The 25,356-nt window shown below is 38.7% G+C and overlaps 1 protein-coding gene across 1 annotated transcript; it reads right to left on the bottom strand.

Moving 5' to 3' along the window:
- Positions 1 to 14,527: 14,527 nt before the first annotated feature.
- On the bottom strand, positions 14,528 to 22,514 carry CCDC107 (coiled-coil domain containing 107). Its single transcript, XM_063396444.1, has 6 exons — positions 22,172 to 22,514; positions 19,451 to 19,656; positions 18,219 to 18,285; positions 17,019 to 17,109; positions 15,821 to 15,930; positions 14,528 to 15,202 (listed from the first exon to the last, which is right to left on the bottom strand). The coding sequence occupies exons 1-6, from the start codon at positions 22,338 to 22,340 to the stop codon at positions 14,913 to 14,915; spliced, it is 933 nt and encodes a 310-aa protein (XP_063252514.1). The 5' UTR covers positions 22,341 to 22,514; the 3' UTR covers positions 14,528 to 14,912.
- Positions 22,515 to 25,356: the final 2,842 nt, after the last annotated feature.

Raw genomic sequence — 25,356 nt, 5'->3', positions numbered from 1 at the left:
GAAAGCCAACAATTGAGGCAACATATACAAAATAGAATTATTACACATGCAGTTATTACTGCCAGTTTTTTCCAGTATTCTATCACTACCAGAAGCTGGACCTAGGAGAGCCTGAGATGGTCCTCAAAAGAGAGGGTCAGCCTGTGCTGACCATGAGTGTTAATGAATAACAAAAGGGCTTCTGAAGGTCCCAGTAACACATTGCTCAGACACTTGCTGGATTTATTTTAAAGCATAGCAGCTACAGAATACCTTCTATTTTGTGGTTCTGCACTTCTCCCTTTCTCAGGGCTTTCATTGTACTTGCTTTGGCATTAAGTAGGTACTCTGGGGCTACTTCAAGACATTTTCCATTATCTTTAGCCAATAGTATAGATTTTAAAATTTATTCTAAAAATAAAAGCTTAAATACTTTCTCAAAAGATTTTCTTATCATGAAAATTAACAGTGACCTCAGTAGAGCAACATCTGCATTCACTTCAACAAGACTAGAAATCAAGTAAATGCTTGCAGTGATGCAAAATTCAGTGCATAATGACAAGCAAATAAAATTATTTAAAATTATTATTTACTTTAAAAAATCATAAATTTTCTCATGACCTAATATTCCATGAGAAAGTCAGAATGCTTTCAAAATAACCATTTTCAGCGATACCTTCAAAACCAGTTATAAAAGGCATCACTCTGCATATGCAAATAGTGATTCATGCAATATCAAATCAAGGTTCTTCACCAGTGTAAATGATCCCAAATTCAAAGCCTGGCCTCAGATGGGCAATACTCCTATTGTTCAGTCCCAAAAAGAGTAATGTTCACATCTATTCAAAAACTTAAAGAAGCGTATTGAGTACATCCACATAAGGAAAGTTTTAATTTCCCTCTCTGCATGCTAGTGAGTCTATGCTAGTTTCCAGACTTCAGGGCTCTCTCCTTCCCTCAGAAAGGATCTGACAAAAGATCAGAGCAAAAGCAATTGAAAGGAGAGGCTAAGGGAGCTTGGGTTTGTTTAGTTTGCAGAACCAGCAGCTATGAGGCATTCTGAAGAGAAGTTACAAAGAAAAGAGAACCAAACTCTTTTTCACAGAAGCCAGCAGTAGAACAGGAGGTAAAGGTTACACACTGAGCCTTGGGAGGATTGGTGTGCACAATAGGAAGAACTTCACACAGAGAATAAATAGCATGTCACTTGAAGATGCTGCTTAGAGACACTGTAGAAGCTCCATCCCTAGAGCTTGAAGACACAGCCAAAGTTATTGCTGACCCAGTCTAATACTAGCTGATGAAATTATGGAATCCATGGACCATTGAATACAGGCTCAGCTAAAAGTTATATAGCAGAGGAAATCATAGAATCATAGAATATCCTGAGGTGGAAGAGACTCACAGGGATCATCAAAGTCCAACTTCTGACACTGAATGTATCATTATGTTTAGGTTCACTCAACTACCTCAGTTACTCTTAGTTGTATCAATGTGTCTGTATATGTTACTCATAATTTGTGTTCTCATTTATATAGATTACTGCATAAAATACAAGCACTGCAGATAAGATTTAAAAATGCTCACTGGATTACTAAGTTCAGCTCTCATTGAAAGAAAAGTTTAAACTCATGATTTCAGTCGGTGCAATCACATACTAGACCCAAATCCCCAAAGGCCTAACTTCCGTTGAACATCTGGGAAGCCACTCTCCACATATAGATGCTTAGCAGCATAGCACCAGTCCAAATACTTACAGCTTCTGATTTCCTTATGTTGTGCTGCATATTATAAGGCTTGTTCTTATAGCATTGTTGCAGGAGAGCTTTCTTATCAAGAGTTACAAAATCATCATGTCCATCTTCAAGCTGTGTACCTACACAAAAATATATTCTTTTTATAACTCAAATTTAATTTAATTGCAATAAAAACAAACTTTAAAATCCACACATTTTCTTCAACAATTTATTTAAAAGTACTACTTTCTTTCTTCTTTGCTTTTTAAAGTGTCTACTTCTTCCACTTCATGCTAATTAAAAGAGAATTTTTTAAGCCTATCTTTCTACAGAAACTGAACTTACAAAGAAAGACTAGAGAGCAAGATTTGTATCTTTTGAATACTTACCAGTTTTCATTCATACTGAAATAAATAATAAATTTAAAAATCTCAAAAACACTGTGTTCCTACAAGTTTTGTGAAAAAATAGCAGCAACTCAGAGAAAGCAGACTTTAGTATCTCTGAGGAGAAGACAAGAACTCATCCTTTTTCTGTTTTGCTCATGAACTGCCAACTGGAAGCAGAGAATTTGCTGTTAGATATAAAGCTCAAAGCTCATTGTAGAGATACTGCTTTGTGACCAGTGAAGAAGTTAAATACAGCCTAGACAGGGAAAAGCCAAAGCATGCTACTGGTTCTAACAGACTTGTAAACCAGTCCCAGGGTATCACCACGTGTTCCTACGTGGACAAATTGAAAAAAAAAGGACACAGGAAGTTTTTACAGAACTCAGGAAGGAGGTAGCATAAGAGAAATCAAAAGAGTAGGTTTTGTTAGCAATCTCCTCCATGGGCACCTTCTTTTCAGAAAAGAAAAGTTGTTACAAGTTCCACTAATCAAACAAAACAAATGTATCAAAATGCTTTGATCTATTCATCTAATCAGGTAGTGAGAATACATAAAATAAAAAATGTTCTGAGAGACATTATATTAAAATCTGTGGGAAGAATTAACAAACATGCTTCTAGTGCTTAGCAAGTATCTTTCTGGAACCCAAAATCAGCAGGAAAAAAAAAGCCAGTCCTGCTTTTCTGTCCCAGCATACATTTGGCATCTATTTCTTCATTTTCAGATTAACTTGGCTTCTCCTGTAAATACCCTTTTGATGGGCTTGCAGCAGTGCATATAAAGGAGTCACTCCTTGAAAAACACTGATATGAGTGTCAGACCAGTACATTAGAGCGGAATCATTAGGAAAGAAAAAAAGCCAAAAACTTCAAGCTATAAAAAATCTCAAGAACAGAAAATCTTATCTGCCACCAAACATAAAACTAAACCACGAAATATCTCAACTTTATTTTCACTCACCTCTTATTCACAGAATTTTTATTAATATGTTTTTTCAGATTCTCCTTTATCTGATTACTAGAAGCACAACTGTGAGGAGAAAGCCCTTTTAAATCTATCTACAATATGTGCAACAATCTTTCTTTTGAAAACCTTTCCTTTTTATTCTACTGAATGTGAGCAAAGTAAATTCAGTAAACTCGTTCTTCATCACAAAGCTTTTCTCTGAAAAGAGTGAGGACAATATGTTCCATCAACATTTGCATACTTAACTTTCCATTAAGATTCTTAAATGGTCATCTACCCTCAGCAGAATCTAGCATTCAACCAGTTCTCAAAGCTGTTGCTTACTTAGGTTTCCTGCTTCCTTACATCTACAATGATGCATCTTTCCCTGTTCAACCACTCTCCTCTGCTATCTCTTCCAAACAAGATGAAAGTTGGGTTTTTTCACCCCTTTGTTTTCCAGTTTCTCTCCACTGATCTTCCCTTCTTTGCACCTTAATTTAAAAATACAAAAGAAACTTGGCAGAATGAGTGCAGCTGCAGTCCAATAGCATCAAAGCAAAAAGTACAGACAATATCTTTCATTGTTTTAGTGAAATGTTGCATTTTCAGTGTTAATAGTTCTCTAAGGAATGGATTAAATCTTTCATTTCTCCTTTTTAAGTCCTATATACAGTCCCAATTAACAGAACAGTAATTAAAATACTTCTAGATTTAAAAAATAAAAAAGCTTGAATGAATTCCTGGTTTTGGAAATAACACTTTTCCAAGATCTTCCTGCTGTCTCTCCTCTTATAGGCTCTAAGTTTTTCCTTATCAATCTGCTAATCTTCAGGCACAGGCTAGAGGTGCACTAGGAAGGCCAGTGTTACTTTCCTTACCAGAGAACACAACCATACATAAATTCTCAGAGCACTTCAGTTTCTCACTCTGCAACAACTGAAACAACCTTCCTATAGCTTATTTCCTCCTCAACATTAGATACTTAAATTACATGCTTTTATTTCTTTACAATAAAACCATGAAAATAATTACATACATGTGCAAACATTTCCAAACAGTGTAATTAAATAGTGATGAACATCTGCTATTTAAAAATGCAATTTCTACTTTGGCAGTTACCTTTATTGAAGTGTCTGGACACTGGAGGTGATCTTTCTTTTCTGCAATTCTCTGAGGCTGCTGCTTATATTCTTCCTTCGTACCTGCTTCATACCGACCATGCTTTGGTTTGGATCTGTCTGCAGGGGGTGGCAGATTTTCTGGTCTTGTCTTCTGCTCCAAAACAGAATGTTAAAGCAATGAGTAATCAATATAAAAGCCTCTGGCTGGTCTACTGAATGAGAACAGCATTATTTTAGTTCCTTTCCAGTATAATGTCTGAAACTTCTTGGCATGATGCTTCAAATTAAGAAAAAATGCAAACTGGACTGCATATTCAGGCTTAATTTTCACTGAGTTCTTCAAATTCTACCTTTTTTAAGTCTAAAAATACACACTCAAATGGCTTTACATCACTTTTAAAGGAAGAAGTCAGATTCAGTGGTTTTGCCTTAGCACTAAAATGGAAATACTGATATTTGATTTTTGGATGGCTGAAAATAGATGGATTAATGTTTTTTGGTCAGAAGTTCCAATATTCTTGTATGGCAGATGAGAATTGGGACACTGTTCCTCAGAACAACATCAGCTGCACACCTAAGTACCTTTCTAACCTTACAGCCATTTCAGGCCTCTGCACAACAGAGGCTGGGATCAGTAGGAAGGGCAGAAGGAAAGTCCAAGATTCCATTCTCTTCTGTCTCCCTGAATAAATAAAACCTTCAATATTTAAGTTATTCAGTGCTAACAAAAGTAGGGTGGCCTTCTCTAGCATCTCTACTCAACACTTGCAACTCATCTTGCGACAACAGTGTTACAGTCCTGCTCTAGAAAACCATTTCTAAAAATCCAAAAAGATTTATGTTTTTGAAGAGCAACTTTCTCCTTCAAAAGAGGATTCACATCCCTTTCCTGGTTAATTCCTGAATTATAAGAGTATATTTAAATTTTTCTTCCAAAAGTGACCTATTTTAGGAAGATTTACTTACACAGTTACTGAAGAAGCTGGAATCTAGCTGGCTCAAGGAAAGCTCGGTCAGAGCCCCAGAAGCAAGAAATGCAGAAATAAAGGCTGCTCAGAGGAATACATTAAAATATTTTAAAACAGCTTGAAAATCTTCTCAAAAAAAGAAAAAAAATTTAAAAAAAAAAGGGGGGGGGAGCAAGGGGGGCGGGAGCAAGTCAGGCATAAAAAGGAGAGAGGAAGAGGGAGAAAGGGAGACAAGAGAGAGAGAAAGGGTAAGTCAACAGAAGATACATTCCAATAAAATGAACACTCAGTATTTAAGACAATGAAGGCAGAAAGGAAGTGAGAGATAAAAGAAAGCAGAAAAGAGAGATAAAAGAAAGCAGAAAAGGCAGAAAGACCCTGAGACACAAAGCCACAGCAGCCTTCCATTAGCACTCCTGCAGCTTGACCGAGTTACACATAGGAACTTTGTTTAAAAAAATGGTAAAGCAAGCAGTGTAATCATAACCATCCAGACCCAAAAAGGCTACAACAGCTGAAGCATGCCCGCACTGCACATTTACAAGGTAGTAGAAAGGAAAACAACCTATCTGTAGTTACATGTTCACAGTTGCATCTTGAGACGTGTATAAATACCTGTGTTGAGCATATATTCTAAAAACTAGTACATTCTTAGCACTTTTTGTCTTTTTAAAGAAAATCATTCTTTTCTTTAAGAAGACAAAAAAACAACCACTTACCACTTCAGCTTTTACTTAAATAAAATTGTTTTTCAAGTAGAGAATCCATTTGGTTATATAGGGAAACATACAAAATAGTCATCTTAGCAGATTCACCTTGAACTCCAGCCAATCTGGAGTTCTGCCCTTCTGGTTACTACATTATTTGTTTCAAGAAGCACAGATTATGTACAAATTAATTTAAAATTGGTTTTCCTTCTAGTTAAAATCCTGGAGATTTTATTTAAAACACCCATTTGGATATTTCTTAGGTTTAAATAAGTTAAATATTTTTGAAATAATGGACTCTTAATCAGTTAATAGTTTATCCAATAAGCTAGTTCCTGTCACATAATAGAAATTAAAGCATATTACATTTCCAGACCATATACCACAACACTGAACTGACAAGGCTTTTTGTCAGTCTGTATTTTTTCAACTTCTTTACCTCCATTTTGTTCTGATGAGATTTTCTAGACACCTGTTTAAAGGAAAACAGGAAATAAGATGTATCATGATCAAATAAAAAATTGTCACATTTATTTTGTTCATATTTAATTCAGATATAAGAGTTCAAAATAACTCTTTTCCTGCATTCAGGGAAGTGTAATAACTGAGTAATTAAATTAACTCTTAAAACTTTTATAATGGATATTGATCCTAAACCATGTTGCTGTTACTGTACTGTAAACCATAATATTAACATCTGGGCTACTGATTTTCGTTAAAAAGCACCTAAGACTAGAGATGATTGAGTTTCTTAGTCATTCAGGGGTAAAAAAGCTAACATGATGAGGAAATTTTAACAATAAAAAGAGTGCCAACCAATTAGACGTAATTCCAAAGTTTATGCCACAGATCTGTTTGAAAGACAACAGCCCTAAGGAAAAAACCATGAAATGGCTGCAAGTAACTCCAAAAGTTTTCACCAGAAGTAACTGCTGTTCCATAGAAGTAATACTTAGTGTTTGTAAACATGGATTTTGTCTTCAATCACACACTCACTACTACTAATCTTTGTTATTACCACTATTGATATATCTCTTAAAAAGTAAGTACAACAAAAGTATAAGTGCATCAATCAACAAAGAGGTAAGCTATGTAATAAAATCATTTTTTCTAAATATTCTAAAGCATCTCAGTCAAAGGACTTTGCTAAAAGTATTTTGGACCAACAGCACTTGGAGATACAAGCTTAACCAAAAGAAAAAAAAAGAACTTACATAAGAAAATCTATGCATGCTTTTCTAAATTACTGCTAAAGGGATAAATTATAAAGATATCTGTAGTGACAGACTGACATGTTGATGCTGTGCATATGGAGTTTGTAATGACATTCTCCACTCTGAAGATGAATCTAGTTGGCACCTATGAGAAGAACTTCCAGTGTACAGTATGTAAGAGTCCCCATCCTAAAACCACAGGAAAAAAAGGACAAGTAATCTTAACTGGTTTATATTCAGTGATATTTCTATAAATTAAAAAAACGTGAATTCTAAAAACTTTTTGAGAAAAAATTAACTTACAATTACCTCTTCATCAGAATCTCCCAGCCTCCCTAGATCTAGGCATGGCACCCTGCAGGGAGTTAAAACAATGTTAACAACAATACATTCCCTTTTTTTTTTAAACTACAATAAAAGCACTGTCTATTAGTTATTATTAGGTCCTTCACAAAAATCTCCCTGCAACTGGATATGGCCTTCTCATCAAATCTCTTTTCTCCCCTCTTGCTCAGCAAGTGGCCACTGAGCTTCTCTTCCCCAGTAGCAAAGTACTCTGGCAGCCGAACACGACCCCTCTTTACTCCCACATTGGCTTCTCTCCACTCCCCAACAGGAGCTACTGCAGCAAGATCATAAACCAGGGATGCCTTACTCTTGTCTTCCACAGCAACATTGTCAACATTCCTCGATAATCAGTCAACAGAGAGGCAACAGGGAAGCAATCACTACTTGGGATGCAAATCTTCTGAATTTTCTGTAAGAGATTAACACCATAGAAGGCAACCATACCTCAGTATTCTGTTCTGCTTAAAGAAATGCAAACATCTCCAATTCATCAAAGCATCTCTGTGCCTTCTGTCTTTACTGCATGTATATTGCAGAGCACCATGAATATGTGTTTTTTATATTTTACCACAAATATTTCCAAGCAACTCCATTACAAATTCTTGGAATAAGAGAGTTCCTTATTTACAGACTTTTTTTAATTAGATAATGACAGACAGTACACAGTAATTGGAATTTTTTGACTTTGGTTGGAAGAATCAAAGGTCATAGTCACACACACTTATAAAATAATTACATACATTAGCTTTAAGGCATTTCAGTAAACAAAACTGGCTAAACTATCAATCATGGTCCTTGGAAGAGTAGACACTTCTTATGTGCCAAAGTCACTATAAGGTTTTAAATTTTAAAAGGACAAACAAAATTTCCCATTGCTTGTAAAAACATTTCACATAGGGTTTCTCTGTATTTTTTACTGTAATACTTGTAAAAGTTGTCAATAGTTAAAATACCATTTTTCTCCTTTTGCAGAAACATTAAAAATATTCAAGAAAAACAATGTATAAATATGTAAGCTCTGAGTGACACCCTCTGAAGAGGACGGGGTCAGGTTCCTCTTGCTGATGCCCAGCAATAGCAGAAGAGGCAATGGGCAGAAACTGATGCACAGGACGTTCCCCCCCAAAAAACTTCTTCACTTCTGAGCACTGGAACAGGTTGCCCAGAGAGCTTGTGGAGTCTCCCTCACTGGAAATACTGAAGAACCATCTGGATTCAATCCTGTGCAATGTGCTCTGGGATGACCCTGCTTGAGCAGAGAGGTTGGTCCAAATGGACCAGTGGGTTAGACCCAGTGTGATCTTGTCCATCTTTACCCATTCTGTAATTATACCTCCACTCAGCCAAACGTAAATCAACTTATTTCCAAAATAAATAATGCATCAAATATTCTACTCCATATATAAATCACGGAAAACAAACCTATGATGATAAATTTCATAGAACACTAAGCTGGACGTCACTTCAAATGCAAACGCATCGTATTAATAATACAATTAAACAAGCTGATCAGAAATAGAAGCAGACTTACTCTGGTGGGTGTGGACTGTGTGTAGCCTGTCTATTTGGTCTCCAGCCCTAAAAGAATGACACATTATTACATACCTAGGGGATCCAGATTAAAATACATAGTTGTCCCTTTTAATTTCCCCTGAAATATTTAAAATTAGTGGCTCAAAATAATCTGTCCAACATACCTGACTAAGACACTACTAACAAGGGGAAAAAAACAAAAACTCATTGAAAGCTAATTCTTACACATCATGAGACTAAAAGACTGAATATTCATCATAACAGAAAGATTTCCAGCCATTAAGAATCTAGACAGCATCCACACCAGCTATTAATAATACATTAAAAATAATCCATGTTCCTGAGGCTTTGTACCATCACTGCTCACAAGGTTTTAGGTCACATTGTCCTTGTTGGTTGGGAACCCACCCTTAAACCAAAACCACAAGACTGACAGGCAGCTGGCTCACAAGGAGCTAGCCCACACCCCAAAAAAAACCCCTGATATTTGGTGTAACTGCTTCATCTCAGCTTTACTATAGCAGTCATTATTATGATTAGGCAGTTCACTTGATTTATTTTGCAAAGCTGCATTCCACACAGACGTCCAAACTCAACTGAGCAAGAACATAGCAAGAAAAAAGGCTCGAGCCAAAGCATCACCTATCCCCCCCCCGGCTTTTGAAAACAGCTAGCAGAAAATCCATGGGGAAGGCTGCTTGGGGCAAGCATAAAGTAGCAATTCACCTAACTGGCCTCTCAATCTGGAAAAAAAAAAAACGGTTCGAGAACATTCAGAACCAGGGGTAACATTTTTGTTTTCACAGTTTTCAGTTCATAAATCTCAGCATCACAGCCTAAACTGGGCGGAATCCTATTTCCAGCAGTGGCCGAAGATCCTTCACGATCTCCTTTCTCGCCGTGCAGCCTCGGAGCCGCTCCGAGGCAGGAGCTCGGCAGCACCACCCTCCTGTGAGTCCGGGACGAGTCCGGCTCCCGAGGCTGAGAGCTCCCCGCAGCAATGAGCACCGCCACCGCGTGGTTACATACATGAGACCGCCAGGGAGTCAAAACACTCATTTCTGTACCATCTCAACTGTGGTGAGGTAAAGAACACAGCTAATTCTAGGTGTGAAAGTCTTAATATAATTTATTTTCTAAAAGTCAACAAATCAGGAAGAAAGCAAACAAAGAACATTGTGAACATTGGGGTGAAGCACATGATTTCAGCATAATGTTAATTTAAGATTTATTTTTGCAAACTAAATAAGATTTATTTTTGCATAAAATCATGTGGACTAGAGAGTCTACATTTGGAAACTTAGTTGCACAAGAAAGAAAAAAAAAGGGATGAGAGATTAGAGAAAAAAAAAGACATTTATTTTCTTTTACAACCTACACTAAATGCCCCAGATGTTCTTGTAGTCCACAGGTATTTCAAAAATTTTCAATAACCTGGTTAAAACATAACAGTAACATTATAACATTATTGTGTTGTCATTTACAAAAGGTCTTTTTTCATTCCAAATCAAACTAAAAAGAAGACCAGCAACTTGGCAGTCAAATTCCAAGAATTCCTAATGGGGTCATGCAACAAATAAGGAATTAAAATGGGTGCTTGGGAGCTGAGGGAGAATTAGCAATTAACTTTAGTTCATGGACATAAAGTACACAGTATCTGTGAGAAAAATCAACTAACAATACTTACCTTAACAGTAAGGAAAATAATGGCCCTCAGAATCCAAGATCATACTTGTAGGGACTATCAAAAGCTAGCCCTAAAGTTTCTACTACAGCGAACCTGTAAGGGTTGCACCCTTACACCTATCTCAAAGCACAGACTATTAAGAATACCTGGAGAACATAATATCCCTTCACACAGAACACAGAGCACTGAGATTCATTTTTCATGTTGACCTAAAATCATGCCTTTATTGCTGTCTTGCAAAACAAAAACACAGACACATGTGTTGCCAGTTTCACCAACAGTCTGAGACGGTACACAGTACATGTTGAAGCCTCTTAAGTTGTTCTTAACTGCAAAATTTATTTCTTAAATTTTCCATGTTCCAATTAAGTACTCTGAGTAGCAGTTATTCTAAGATAGCTGCTTATATTGGAATTTCTGGCCTTCATTTGAGAAGCTGTCGTACTAAACTATCCCTTTCCAACAAAAATAATTTCTTTAAAGGGTTTCTTCTCTATAGAATGGATTTTAGCCTCAAACTACTTCTGAAGTATGATTAGAATATTTTTTAAAATGTTAAAGTAATGAAGAAAAACACAAAAAATCACAAGTCTTCCATTGACTACCTGACATTTCTTCGCTCTCCATGACAACTCAGCCTTCCTTTGAGGGGATGCAGCAACTCCTTTAACTTCCAAATCCATGCAAATTCAATGACAGTTTTCAGGAAAAAAAAAATGAAAACCAGAAAATACTATTGAAAAAACCATATATTTTTTAATCTAAGTACTTCTGGGAAAAAAAAAGTTACTGTATTAGAAAGAATTTTGTTATTGTCTTCAGCAAGCTATGAAATGCTGTTGGGTTCTCTTTTTCAGCACCTCTTAATTTCAGTCTTTTCTCACTAATGCTTAAGCGGATTCCTGTTCAAATTTATGGTTTTTGCCTCAGGTGTAACTCCCTCTTTCCCTTACACTTATCGATACCTTCTCATTCTAGTATTACTAATTTGTTACCCCTTGGCAACATCAAGCCTTTTGTGCTCTCCGCTTACAACTGCTGTCTGTCTCTCATCCCTCAGTGCCCTGGGAACATTTCAGGAAGACCGTCCCGGCACACTGCCAGGCTCCGAGAGCTCCAGGGTGACATTCCACCGAGCATTTCTGCTCTGCTGCCTTCTCCTTCCACGCAGCCAGCTTTGAACCAAAAGTCCTTGGTTCCCATCACTCAGACGCTCCGTTTTCAAAGGAAAGGCCCACGGCGCTGAGCAGCTCCCCCTCCCAAGCACCCTTTCCTTTCCTTTCCTTTCCTTTCCTTTCCTTTCCTTTCCTTTCCTTTCCTTTCCTTTCCTTTCCTTTCCTTTCCTTTCCTTTCCTTTCCTTTCCTTTCCTTTCCTTTCCTTTCCTTTCCTTTCCTTTCCTTTCCTTTCCTTTCCTTTCCTTTCCTTTCCTTTCCTTTCCTCTCCTTTCCCTTTCCCGAGCAGGAGCAGGGCTGCAGGGCTGCAGGGCTGCTCGGAGCCGCGCACAGGGCGCGGGCAGCCGCACAGGCTCCCGCCGAGCCCCTTCCCCAGGGCAGGCCAGGAGGCTGTCCTGACACGGAGCATCCTCCCGCCGAGGGCTCAGAGGGGAGACACCGCTGTTGTACTTAGTGGTTCGTGCGCTGAGATTACTTTTATCAAACATCAATGCCGTGCAAGGCGGAACACACATTACGAGCGCAGCAGCTCCACGGAAATGATGCATTTTCCCCAGGAGGCGCGGGCCCGGCGGGCAGGGCCGTGTCTCCCCGAGCGGTGCCGGGGCGCTCGGCTGCCGGAGGGCCCGGCCCGCGGCCCCGCACCGTGTGCAGGTGCCGGCCCCGCACCGTGTGCAGGTGCCGGCCCCGCACCGTGTGCAGGTGCCGGCCCCGCACCGTGTGCAGGTGCCGGCCCCGCACCGTGTGCAGGTGCCGGCCCCGCACCGTGTGCAGGTGCCGGCCCCGCACCGTGTGCAGGTGCCGGCCCCGCACCGTGTGCAGGTGCCGGCCCCGCACCGTGTGCAGGTGCCGGCCCCGCACCGTGTGCAGGTGCCGGCCCCGCACCGTGTGCAGGTGCCGGCCCCGCACCGTGTGCAGGTGCCGGCCCCGCACCGTGTGCAGGTGCCGGCCCCGCACCGTGTGCAGGTGCCGGCCCCGCACCGTGTGCAGGTGCCGGCCCCGCACCGTGTGCAGGTGCCGGCCCCGCCTGCCCGCGGGGTGCCCGCTACAGCAGCGCGGAGGGGCCCAGCCGAGCCAGGCCTCGCTCCAGAGCTGCGCAAGGCGCGCCTCGGCCGAGCGGGGAAGGGCAATTCTCCACTGCTCCTGCGGAAATACCCAGCTCGGGGCCCGGCCGTCCCTCGCTCCCTCCCCGCGCCCACGGGCGGCTCTGCCCGCGCTGCGGCCCCCGCCGGGACAGGAGGGCGCTTCCACATCACACGGGCTCTGCCCCCGGCAAACCCCGGCAGCTGGAGCCGGAGACCTCGGAACTGCGGCGAGAGAGCTCATGGTGCGTGTTTATAGCCCGGGTCAAGAAATACAGCCATCACCCCGAGGTAGCGCAGTGCCTTTCGGACAAGGGCTTCAAGAGCCAGCAGCACCCGAAGACTGGCGAAGGTGAAAAGCACAGCAATGATGATTCAAACACTGCCCCAGGTGTTTGAATCACCACCGGCTCCAGTACCTGGAAGGAGCAGGACTGATCTGCACCCTGCACACACCTCGGCAGCACAGCACCCCTGGCTCTCCCTCCATCGCTCCCCTCAGATCAATGGCTTTGACATTAGTTCACTTTGTTAGATATTTCAAAGAAAATCCTCAGTGAAACTGACTTTTTAAAACGGTTTCAGTGGTCCTAAATGACCAGAGCAACATCAGCTATTTTTTAAATCAAATTGTATCCAAGTATCAGTTCTGATTCATCCGTTCTGTCTTGGGGAAAAAATGTACCACCTCTTCAGAAACCCTGACTCTGCAGTCAGTCAGTTTTCCAAAGTTAGGCAATATCTCAGTGCAAAACTACTAACATACTGATGCTAAAGATGTATTTCTGGATGCTGCTACTTCCAAGCCTGTGTGATCCAGTTTTAGAACCAAACACATACCATGTTTCTACACCAGAATGAACAATTCATTCCATTTCAGTGAGTGACATGATAATAAATTTAGTCCCTTTAAGTACAGTACATTTCCTCCATAAAAACAATTTCACGTGCTATTTTCCTGTAAGAATAAGGATGCCAGAAGAGTTCAGGCATCATAACTGGCCTATTTAAAAGCTATGCAATTATAAAACAGAAAACGTAACAGTGCTGTACTGTCAGATCTACTCCAAAGCAATTCCTGTCATTAAAGGCTGGCAGTACCATAGGTGTGTGCATTAAGTGAACAAAAAAATGAAAGTGCAGACAAAAATCATTCTGGCAAAGGAAAAGAAATGCTTTTCCTAATACTGACCTAAAAAGGCCACTATCAAGTTGGCATAATGTATTGAAAAGATTCCACGCCCCACAGTTCTCGAATCCTACATAGCAACACATCTGTTAATTCTGATGTAAGAAAAAATGGTATTTAAAGGAATCAAAAGGTCAGATTCTATAGTATTAGAATAAATGTGAAACAGAGACAGAGAACTAATGGGTATCAGTCAGTTCTTAGACAGGTGCTGAGTTTAAACAGTTACAAGTGAGGAAGAAATTAAGTGATGTAGTGTAATACGTTAGGGATTAAGTTGACATACAAAATTAAACATCATTACTCAGGAGACTACAGATTCACACATCATTATTTCATATAGTGTCCATGGCTGTATTTCTCTCTCCAAATAAACTTAACTATGAATGAGTATCAAAGACTTAACCCATACTGCTTTTCAGACTCCCAAAGAAAATTTTTCCACAAAGAGCTGAATTGATCAGTGCATGCTCTTTAATAAACTCAAGAAAGTCACTGTTCAAGTGGCATAATGCATAGTTACAATTATGAAACATCTATTCTTTATAGTCTCAATTAGAAGGTATTCTAATATTTTAGTGAAGCATCAGATATAATTACAGTGCATTATATACAGAGTACAGAAATATTTTTATAGGGAAAAAATAAATAGAAAATATATGTAAACATCCTGAGTAAAATTCTGCTGCCACTGAAGTCAGTTACAGAATTGTCATAGATTATGAGCAAAGGCAATATTTCACCCCTCTTTTAAAAGCATATAGCAGTGCACATAACTTCATTTCAGTTTAAAGTGCATACAACAGTATAAAAAGAATTCACAAGCTTTTGGAAGTTTTACATATGCAGATTCCATTCATATCTATTGCGTCTCCTCAGTCCCATCTCTTCTGATTCAATGGCATCTTTCCTTATCACTTCTTCATCTTCTACAGCATCTGGGTCCAACTGATGTATTTCACATTCACTGTATAATTCATGCTCTTCTATTCTGTAATCATTATCAATATCCTCAAGCAAATCTTCAGTACAGTCATCTTCTCTGTTGTCAGTTTCTTCCTCTTGAGAATGTTCAGCAAATGACTGAATGAGATCTTCAAGTTTCTCATTACAAATGTGTCCAAGATCTAAAAATTTCAAAAAAAAATCAAAATTAAAGTTTACTGGTAAGGCTCTGAATTCCAGGGTTTAGGATTATTAGGGTTTAAAAGTTTAGAAGTATTTTTAATTAGGATTTTTTTCCTCTTTTATTAAGATTCAAATAATGCAAAAAATCCCCAAATTTCTAATGGACCATTCTTAACATTTAAGATTTCTTTTGGGCTACTATGCAGCTCTTGGAAGTCTCCAGTTGAAACTAACATACGATTTGCTGTTTAGTGTTTTATGCAAGCATTACTCCCAGCCTCAGAGGTCCCCATTTGGAAATCCTTTGCCTAAAGTTAGTCCAGTACCAACAGATTGCTTAGGAACTGATGTTCCAAAAGCCTGTTTTATCAAAACAGAATGTGACTGTGTGGTCCATCTCACTTCAATGTCTTGAGCAACTATTCTTAAATAAATCATGATGTATCAAAACTTTAAAACTGGATACATCTCAAAGAGGAAGAATAGTATTCCTCCAGAATAAAACTAATTACACACAAATTACCTAAGATGCAGAATCTGAACATTATTATAGTAAGATGTTTATTCTTTTAAAATATAAACTACTTAATTATCTATCTGTCTGAAACTTAAATTACCTTTCATCTTGTTTTCTGATTTATCCAATCCACTTTCTTTCATCAGTCGTCTAATTGATTGGAGCTGTGTCATTATTTCATCTTTCTGCTCACAAGCTAAAGCATTGACACTAGAACAAAAAGACAAATGTTAACAGCTGAAAGATTATCTTGGGAGTGCTTGATGATAATACACTTACTGCATTATTTCTTTCTGTGCATAAATACGATAGTGAGTTTGTGAAATGTTTAGGTCATGCTTTCCTTTGAGAACTGTCTCTTGAGAAGTGGGGGGGCCATGACATCATAGAACTACTGAATTCTAACCCTGGAGCCCCAAAGGCCAAGGCTGAGTAATGACTACTGAAAGTAACAATTATACAAAGTACTGTTATTAGTAGTACAACAATGCCTAATACTTAGAGTATTTAGAGTCTGAAGGCTTTTCTCATCCAAGGCTTTTTAACTTTCCTCCCCATCACCACCAGAAATTTGTTAGGCAAACTGGCCAGTGAATCTGCTGCTTCATAGTTTCAGCACATATCAAGTTCAGAAGTACACTAAGAAACAACCAGGAAATTCTGCATCATGTTTTAACCTGTGTTTCATGAAGGATGCCAGTCTAGAAAAATAACTGCATGAATACTTTTATTTCTAGTAAATAAGTGCTCTAACTTCTTAAAAACAGAACTTCTCTAAAACTACAAGGAGTTTTTATCCTGATTTGCTTGTCATACTAAAATAGGAAAGTTCTATTTCACTGAAATATACACACTTCACAGATTCATTTCAAAACACAAAAATAAGCAGCTATACTTTAATACCTATTTTTTTCTTATAGTTACATCTAAAAGAAGAAACTCACTCTGCTACCAAAAATTAATTCCCACAAGGGCTTTCAAATGCTACTGAGTTCAAGTATATTTTCACTAAGTCTCCTTGGTCAATATTGAAGTTCATCTTGTTAAGCCATAGCAACATGATAATACATCATCTGCATTTATGTTTGGTGAACAAGAGATGGGAGGAATCTGTGAAAATGTTCACAAATGGCAGAATTGGTATTACCTGCAAAAGGCTACAGAAACAATAAGTCATCAAAGGTTCCTAAAACTGTTCCTTACTATATATAAAGATCATTTTAAAAACTCTTTGTTAACATTTTGGTGAATTTCAATATATACAGAAAACAACACTGAGATTTTTCAGAAACACTCACCAGTTTGAAAGTGGATCCAACTGAGTTAATAAAGAATTTAACATTTTCTCTGTCTGTGCTAGATGTTGCTCCAATTCTAAAAGCTGATGCTCTAACAAAAACAAACACAAACAAAAACAACACAACAAAAAAAGAGGGAGGTGGGGGGAAGGGAGAGGGGGGGCAGGAGAGAAAGAACATTGTCAAAAAAGTCTTTACAATATCATTAGAATATTAATTTATACTTTTTGTTGGACAAATTCACAACTAGAAAGCTTCTTTCATCTATAAAATTCTACAGAATGAAAAGGGAGTGGTGGGGGTAAGAACAGAAGCTTATTATGTGTGAACAGAAGTCCTTTCCACCCAGTAACCTGTCTCCAATTGTGCCCAAACACAGAACACCTTTGTAGAAACTGAGCAAGAATGTGGAGCTCACCTTCCCAGTCTCAAAAACTATGCAGCTGCAAGACTTCCTGAGATGTAACTACCATATTTATCCTCAATATGCTTTCATGTGTTTGTCTATTTATACCTTACAAATATATTTAATGCTTAATGCGCTAGAAGCAAGAGGAGTCACTCCTCCTAAAATACAATTAAACTTTCAAGAAAGAAGAATGCAACACACAATGATGAGTAGGCGGTGTATCAAATCACTGCTGAACCTCATTACAGATCTGGTGTACACAGACACAAGATGCTGCTAGTTGTTTAATTCACTAAAAATGTGTCTATACAAGAGAGGAAAAGGTATGAAAACAGCATAGAATTTGAATGTTTGAGACAGGTTTCTCATAAACGGTCTCTATAATTGTTTAGCCATACTATTGATAGTTCCACTATCAATACAGTTCAGTTCTAAACCAGATCATTATATTATTTTTAAATACCCTATCCCATTCAAACTGAAGAAAACTGAACAGATCTTAAGTGAGAAAAACATCAGACATTTCAAAGGCAGAGAATCATACTGCATCACTAGCTGTTTTAAGACTACTGCATTTAGCTGTTTTAAAAAGCATTACATCTGGAGAATTTAAACAAACCTCAAACAACCATTTCAAGCATACAGAATGACAAAGTGGATTTTTGTAGATTCCTAACAGTAACTTGAAAGATTGTCTTCATTTAGCGAGATTGCATCAATGAAAACATGTTTTATTCCAGTAGGAAATAAGCATTTTTGTTGAACATATACATTCTGAATGGGTATCTTACCTGTTTCCTTCGCCTTGTCTTCTGTACTTTTTTCCTTTTTGGAGTGACTTTCTTCATGTGACTTTATCTTTAAAAAATACAATTGAATTAAACAACTTCACCACTATTTGTGTATTAAAAACAAAACTGCATTTAGAACTTTAGTAGAAGTAAACGGCAACCACGAAAATGTGCTACATTAATGAAACTTTTCTTCTGTGATGCCTCCTTCCTATCTTAAACTAACACTTCTGATTTTAAACAAACACAACATGACTGGCAAAAGCTGTAAAAGAAAGAAGTTGCTATTTCGAAAAGAAGCAGAAGAAACCTTCTAGATTACTGGATCCAGTCTCCTATCATTAATTACGACACAGAATTTATTTCTTAAAGTAATAAAGATACTATCACAAAAATATTTAAAATTTAATCCCACAAGCCTAAGTGTAAAGAATTGAAACACACAAAATATGGTTTTCATGATTTTTAAGTCTTATGCTAAACTAGGCAGCCTCTATACTCATTTTGCTAAGCTATGATATTTTTCTCATACACAAGATTAATGTGAACTGACTCCAGAAATGAGGATGTTGTATCCAGCCTTACTCCTGTTCATTTTTATTTTCCCTGAGGGCAAGCAACAATATTCTAGGTGCACTATCAGCTTTGTAAGTCCTGTAGTACCTCTTACCATAAATAATACATTTCAAGACTGATTCCTTTTAAAAAACAACCGATCATGTGTTCTCCTTTTTGAATTTACAAACGGTAGAAGAGGTATCCCATAACACAAACAAACCTGCATGTTGCAACTGTGTAATCCAATGAGAGACCAAACAAAGGCCACTGTTCTACCTAACTGCTAATCTAAGACCACTGCTCTGCAGGAATTGTCCGCCTCCTCCCCATATTCAATCACATTCTGAAGAATGAAAAGGAAGCGAAACACTGATGAGACTTAGGTTACAGACTCAGGTAGCAGCACTGTTTAGGTTCTCAAATTCTCATTTGAGGCTGCAGGGTGAGTAAGATTCTCACTTCTTCAAGAGTCTAAAATACGTAAACCAGAAGCCTTCATATGTAAGAATTAGCTATGCTAAAATTTCAACTTTGGACTTCATGTTCAAAGTCAAACAGAGCAAGAAATGGCTTTTGGACAACCATATATATGGGGTCAGAATTAAAAAACAAACAAGCCAAGCAGTTACATTTCCTCCTAAATACAGTAATTTAATGGTTTTCCCATGGCTTACCTTAATAAGTTTGTATGCTGCAAACATTCCCACTCCAAGAGCATACAAGGGCATGAGGGTGAATGCTAACTCTCGACCATTTCCTCTCGTTCTCTCGCTTTTTATCTCTTTTTCCATTGCTTTTCTCATCTGCTGAAAACTCTGGTACGTATTACTGTCAGAATTTCCTGGATTCTGGTGAACTTGATGAACTGTCTGAGGATTACCTTAAAAGTGAAATTGAGGGAAAGACAACAAAGTAAGAAATAAAATCAGGAGTCCACTGGAATTGTTTTCTTCTTCTGTAATCATCTTTGTTCATCACTCTTCTAAGATGGTGTGGGCAGCCTTGTATCCACTTGAAAAATTATTCTTACATTAATGGGATGTACAGTTTAATCTAGGCAGCAAAAACTCTCAAGCCAAGCTTGCTTTCTTTAATGTATCATTTTTAAACTTCTTTACAGCAACATTGGCAAACCGTCAGCAAATCACAAAAAGATATATGTAACAAGAAACAGTTTAAATCTTGAAATTAAAGCATACTCAGAGGAACTACTGATAATGCTGAAAACAGTAATTAATATTTTTTCCTTTGCATCAAAGGAACTGAGTTAATTACAAATTGAATTGTCTGGTCCCAGAAAAGGAAAGGTTTTCTTGAAATATGCTGTGCTACTGCTTTCATTATTTTGACAGTAAACTCAGTTTTACATGGATATTCCCACAGGCTTAGAAGTACTGTCCCTTTGCAAACTAAGTATTTAGCAGAAGATTATACAAAAACCAAGAGAGGCAACCTTGGAAGTCAGAAGTATTTTTACATGTAATTTGCCTGTCAGAACAGGGAGCAGATGAGAAAATAGCCAATGTCATTGTTCAGCTTAGGAAACAGGTTATTTGGTAGTTAAATCAAGAGTTCATGGGGCATGCACAAATGGAACAGTACCATCAGCTAAAGAATGCAGATGCTTGCAGAGACAACAGCAGGGGATTGGGGATTGTGAAGTTTTATACCAATGTCTCAATTGAGTGCCTAGACTCACAATTTCAAACTTAATGTATCAGAACTGAGTATGCATACGGCAAGGCTCACATTCTATAAAAACTCACAAACAAAAGACTATTATGCAAATCACTGCTTATCAATGAATACCGTAAGAGTGGCATTTCAGGAACTCACAGTAACATAACTCAAATGTGCAAAGTACAGCCACGATCAGATAGAGAAAAAATTAATGTTATACAAAACCTAAATGCTCTAGCTGATACAATCAGAACTCAAGCTACGTTCATCATTCAATGATAATTTAGACAGGTGTTGTCCTTTCAGGACAAGTACGACAAGTAGGTTTAGACTTGCTAAAACTACACTAACTAATGTGGAAATTAAACCTTATATTAGACATATTTTTCCACCTTTCAGAATGTTTCATACTGATTCTTAGTTTTACATTTAAATTCACCTTTCCCCCTATTTCAAGTTATATTTGTTTTTAGAGTAAATGAGAAGTTTTACTAAAATAGTTACTATCACAAATGAAAAAGATTTCTACAGATCATACAAATAAGAATGTGGCAAGGGAAACACCTTCAGGGTGGAGAGGAAGAGTGTTGAATCCTAGTGGAGTTCAGTGTCCTGCACCAAGTTTATCCCACAGAAGAAATGGCAAAATGAGTTACTAGCCAACCAGGAAAAAAGAACCACCCAGAGAGGTGAGAATAGATCTGTCTGAAATTTAATTTATTCAGTGCTGAGGCAGTACTTCAGTAGAATCACAGGCATGTGAAGTGTTTTTGGGTTTTTTTTGTTTGTTTGTTTTGTTTTGTTTTTAGGATTTGGTTTTAAAATAATTTGATCTATAAGGAATCTACAACTACCTTGTAAATAAAAAATAATCAGGCAAAAGAGGCCAGGCAAGAGCTTATGAAGCACAGTAAGTTTGACATCAGGTAGGAAGAACACGGTAGCAGCTCAAGGCTCCATTTTTCTGCCAGCAGGGAAAAGCACAGACAGATTTGGAGAATTACAAGAACTAGCTATCTCTTGCTATGAAACAACTTGGAAGGCATCACCAATGAATCACAGACCTACCTCACAAAAGCAGGCTTTTTGTGACTGTCGGAATCAAAGTACCTTTCGACCTTGAGCTAAATCGTGACATGCACAGACACGGCTTAACATTCATGGATACCACTATAGCTCCCACAAGTAGTAAACTCTATAACCCATTCATTGACATCTTTTGTAAACAAGCATCTTGGACTCTTTTAAAATATACTACCGGACAGATTTGGTATGACCCTGTGCATATATTTACTAACAGTAATACTCGGCTTCCTTATTGCAATTGATTTTTCGCTGTGACACCTCTCAGCTCATCTGTTCTGTTCGACTGTGCCCCTGGGGGCACTGCTCGTCACACCGTCCCGCACTTCCAATTATCGGGTGTTTCCCGCACTTAGGAGTTTTTTTAAAGAGTGTGTCAAACAACGCACACAAAACACAAAGCACCGGCGAACGAGAACAGCCAAACACCGCGGGAGGTGGGGCTGTTCGAGGCGCACACAGGCCAGCCCGAAGCGGTCTGACCAGGCCGCTCCGTCCACAGCCCGTGTACACGCGGCGCCTCCCGCGGGACGAGGCCCATCCCTCTCGGGTCCTGGGGTCCGCTTCGAGCCCGCCCGAGCCCGCGGCGGCTCCCGCACGGAGCCCGGCCGTGCCACCGCCCCGCCTACTACCTCTGCCGTGCTGCCGGGGATCGTAATGGCCGGGGCCGGCCTTGCCGCCCCGCGGAGACCGGCCGGGCCGCCCGCCGCCTCCTCCCCCGAACATCCTGGGCATGACGACGAAGACGCAGAGCACCAGCACGGCCGAGACCAGCACCTGCTGCACGGCCGACAGCGCCATGGCCGCCGCCTGCCCGCGGCCCGCGCCCGGCACAGCGCCCCCGGCGGCGCCCCGCGCCTCGGCCCGGGCCCGCCCCGCTCCGCAGCGGCCGCGGCAGCCGGGCCCGCCCTCAGCGCCGAGCGGGAGAGCGGGACTCCAGGGTCTTTCGCCCGCAAATGGACATGCTAAAAAGGGTTAAACGAAAGCGAAGAAGATGCAGAAAAAGCAGGTGTTTGATGCTCAGTCCGCTTAGTGCCACAAGAGGAACACGTTAGCAGTGGCGATGATGAGCATCCTGAGCACACTTTGGGAGAACGCATTTATTCGCAAAGAATGTCCTTTGCTTGGGTTTTAGGCTGCATTGGCAGATAAGGAGATGAGTGGTGATTTTGGAACTGATGAAGTTTGCAAAAGACACCACATGCAGTTTTAAATGCTCAGGAATAGGAAAAGCAGGAAAAGTTATGACTGAAAATATGGCTTGGGAAAAAAACAAATACCTTAGGCAGGAAAGGGTATCAGCGGCCAGTGGAGTTAATGGTAAAGTCCAAAAAGAAACTTAAGAAACTGAAACGTATGGCACCTGTAAACTTAAGCAATAAATCACAGCACCTTCTATTAAGATATGAAATGGGGTACTTTATTGGTAAAGTTTCTGAAAAACAGTCATGACTGGAAGACAAATACACACGATCACTCATGTTCAGAAATCAGTTGCAAAGAAGTAAGAGGTAATAGAATTAGTTACTGGCCAAGAATTGGCACGTTCACCCCATGAAGATGGCTTTGTAAAATGCCCTGATGTGTATTTGAAGCCATACCATAGAAAAAGTAAATATTTGTTTCCAGAGGCTCTCTTAAAACTACTTAAATTTGTACTATTGAATTTGTACTATTGAATCTACTGTATCTGTGCATTTTTATTTTAAATTAATTTTTGTGTATCAAATCAAAATCCTTATTGACCTTTTCAACAATAAAACCCAAAACGTTTCATGTTTAATTAACATGCCAGTGATTCCTTGCTTGAAGACAAAACTACATTTCAAACATCTTTTCAGTTGCTAGCAAGTCCTCTTACAAAGTTAATTTTTCAACAGTGAAGGGAGGAAAAACTTGTCTAATGAAAGTAATTTGTATTTCTGTGCTGCAATAGGAAAAGTCAACTAAAATAAAACACAGGTACTTGCCTAAATAAGGGAAAGTATCTCTCTGTGAAACTCCATCATTTGATGTTTATCTGCTTATTGCTGACTGGTTTTATCTGATTGCTTAAGATTTTGTTGTAATTCAACATTGCACAACTATTTCACCTTTCATGCTTTGTAGACTTGGGATGCAGCTTTGGCATAGACTGCAAGGGCATAGACAAATGAATGCATTTTTGAACATAACATACATCAAAGTAAGAATCATCTGTACCACCCTAATTTCACATTGGTTGGAGAGAATATTTGGATTGGAGGTCATGAAGTTTTTGATGTTGCTGATGCCATTAAATTGGTATGGTGAGGTCAGATTTTTAATTTTCATAGTGCAGAACTGTACTAAGGTTTGTGGTTTTTACATTCAAGTAAGAGTTGTCTTTGGTAAAATGTCCTGGTTAGTGCCTACCATATAAATCAGTACCATCTGTAAATAACAAGAGGTGTACATATGGTGGCAACTGGCAGCTCACTGTCTTTTTTAATATCAAGCAATGACTAGTGCATTACCCCTGCACTGGCTCACCTCAGTACCCTGTACTGTAATTTGCTCTTCTTGTCCACAATATCAACCTCACTGAAAGCCTCATTTCACTGCATGATTACTACATGAACTTTATAAAAGAATAATTTCCAGTTCTCTAGTTACCACACCACAGAGTTCGGAATTCTTCAAGTCTGGAGATGCTGTTCAAAGTAATCACAGTAACTGCAGAATGTCTGTGGGCATTCCTTAGTAAAATTGTTGATAGAAGGATAAAATCCAGCCAAAGTAAATTTTATTCCTTACAAATCTCATAAAAAAGAAAAGAAAAAAAAATCAACAACAAAATTTATGACATATTTCTGATTTCTCAGTGGTAATTCTTAGAAACTTAATGCTGCTGAGAAAGTAAAGGTTTCTCTTGAACACTTAATATTTATTCATTCTCATGTTGAAAAAATAAGCTTTGCAGTAGAATCAGTTTCATCTACGAGCAAATACATGATATTTCACTGATTTAAAACAGACGAAAATTTAAATGTCAAGTAGATTTTATCTAGTAAAAACAGCTCTTAAATTTCTTATCTCAATTTTCAAAGGTGTAATTTACAGATGAAAATACTGTGCAGTTTACTTACAGAGAAACTGTTACCAGATACAATGGTATCTGTGAGATCTTTTTTTAGTAAGCTTTGGACTGTGAAGTGAAAATACCAAAAGCTACCAGAATCATTTATGGAGCATTTTTCTTTCAGCTCTTTTTGTCTTTTCCCATTTCTTTCTGTTAATTCTTGTTTTCAGCCTCTGGTTTTCCCTATAACAAAACCAAAAGCAAGGCTGAAGGATTTAAGTTTTGTTGTCTATTTGGCAGTAGATTTTTTTAGAAGGCTAGAACTAGACAGTAGCATAGGAAAGTATTTTTAATTTTTTCTGTGTCACAATTATGAAAAGTTACCTAGAAAGGTAGTTTTTGCATTTTAATAATTACAATTTAACCTTGTCTGCATAGAATTCTGGAGGGTTTTGCACATTTCTCTTAGAGTGATGTTCATGTCTAAACTTTCTTTCCCTTGACTGTTTGCTCCTTTCCTGTCCTTTCCTTTCCATATGACAGTTAAGTCATATCAAAATGTTCATGCATTTCAGGTAACATTTCAGGGAACATTACAAAGGAAAATAATCACCAGAAAAAACAAGCCGGGTACATGGGTTAAACTCTGTGAACATGTAAAAGTACCCGTGTCATCAGAATTGATAATCGAAGGCCATGTACGACCCAGGAGCAATCATATTCTTGAAGGCTCAGACACAAAATTGAAAATGGGTAAAATTTATGACTCATAAATGG

This window comes from Prinia subflava, chromosome 4 (assembly GCF_021018805.1).
Source record: "Prinia subflava isolate CZ2003 ecotype Zambia chromosome 4, Cam_Psub_1.2, whole genome shotgun sequence".
Taxonomy (NCBI): Eukaryota; Metazoa; Chordata; class Aves; order Passeriformes; family Cisticolidae; genus Prinia; species Prinia subflava.
The sequence above is the reverse complement of the archived record's forward strand: the minus strand, read 5'-3'. Positions and strand labels throughout refer to the sequence as shown.

What these genes read in the sequence shown, in the direction of transcription:
- CCDC107 (XM_063396444.1), bottom strand. Translation starts at nt 22,340, where the DNA reads ATGGCGCTGTCGGCCGTGCAGCAGGTGCTGGTCTCGGCCGTGCTGGTG. An exon ending in AGACAAGGCGAAGGAAACAG is followed by an intron (nt 17,110 to 18,218) that starts GTAAGATACCCA and finishes TGTTTTTGTTAG; the next exon opens with AGCATCAGCTTTTAGAATTG. An exon ending in ATCAGAAAACAAGATGAAAG is followed by an intron (nt 15,203 to 15,820) that starts GTAATTTAAGTT and finishes TGAAATTTTTAG; the next exon opens with ATCTTGGACACATTTGTAAT.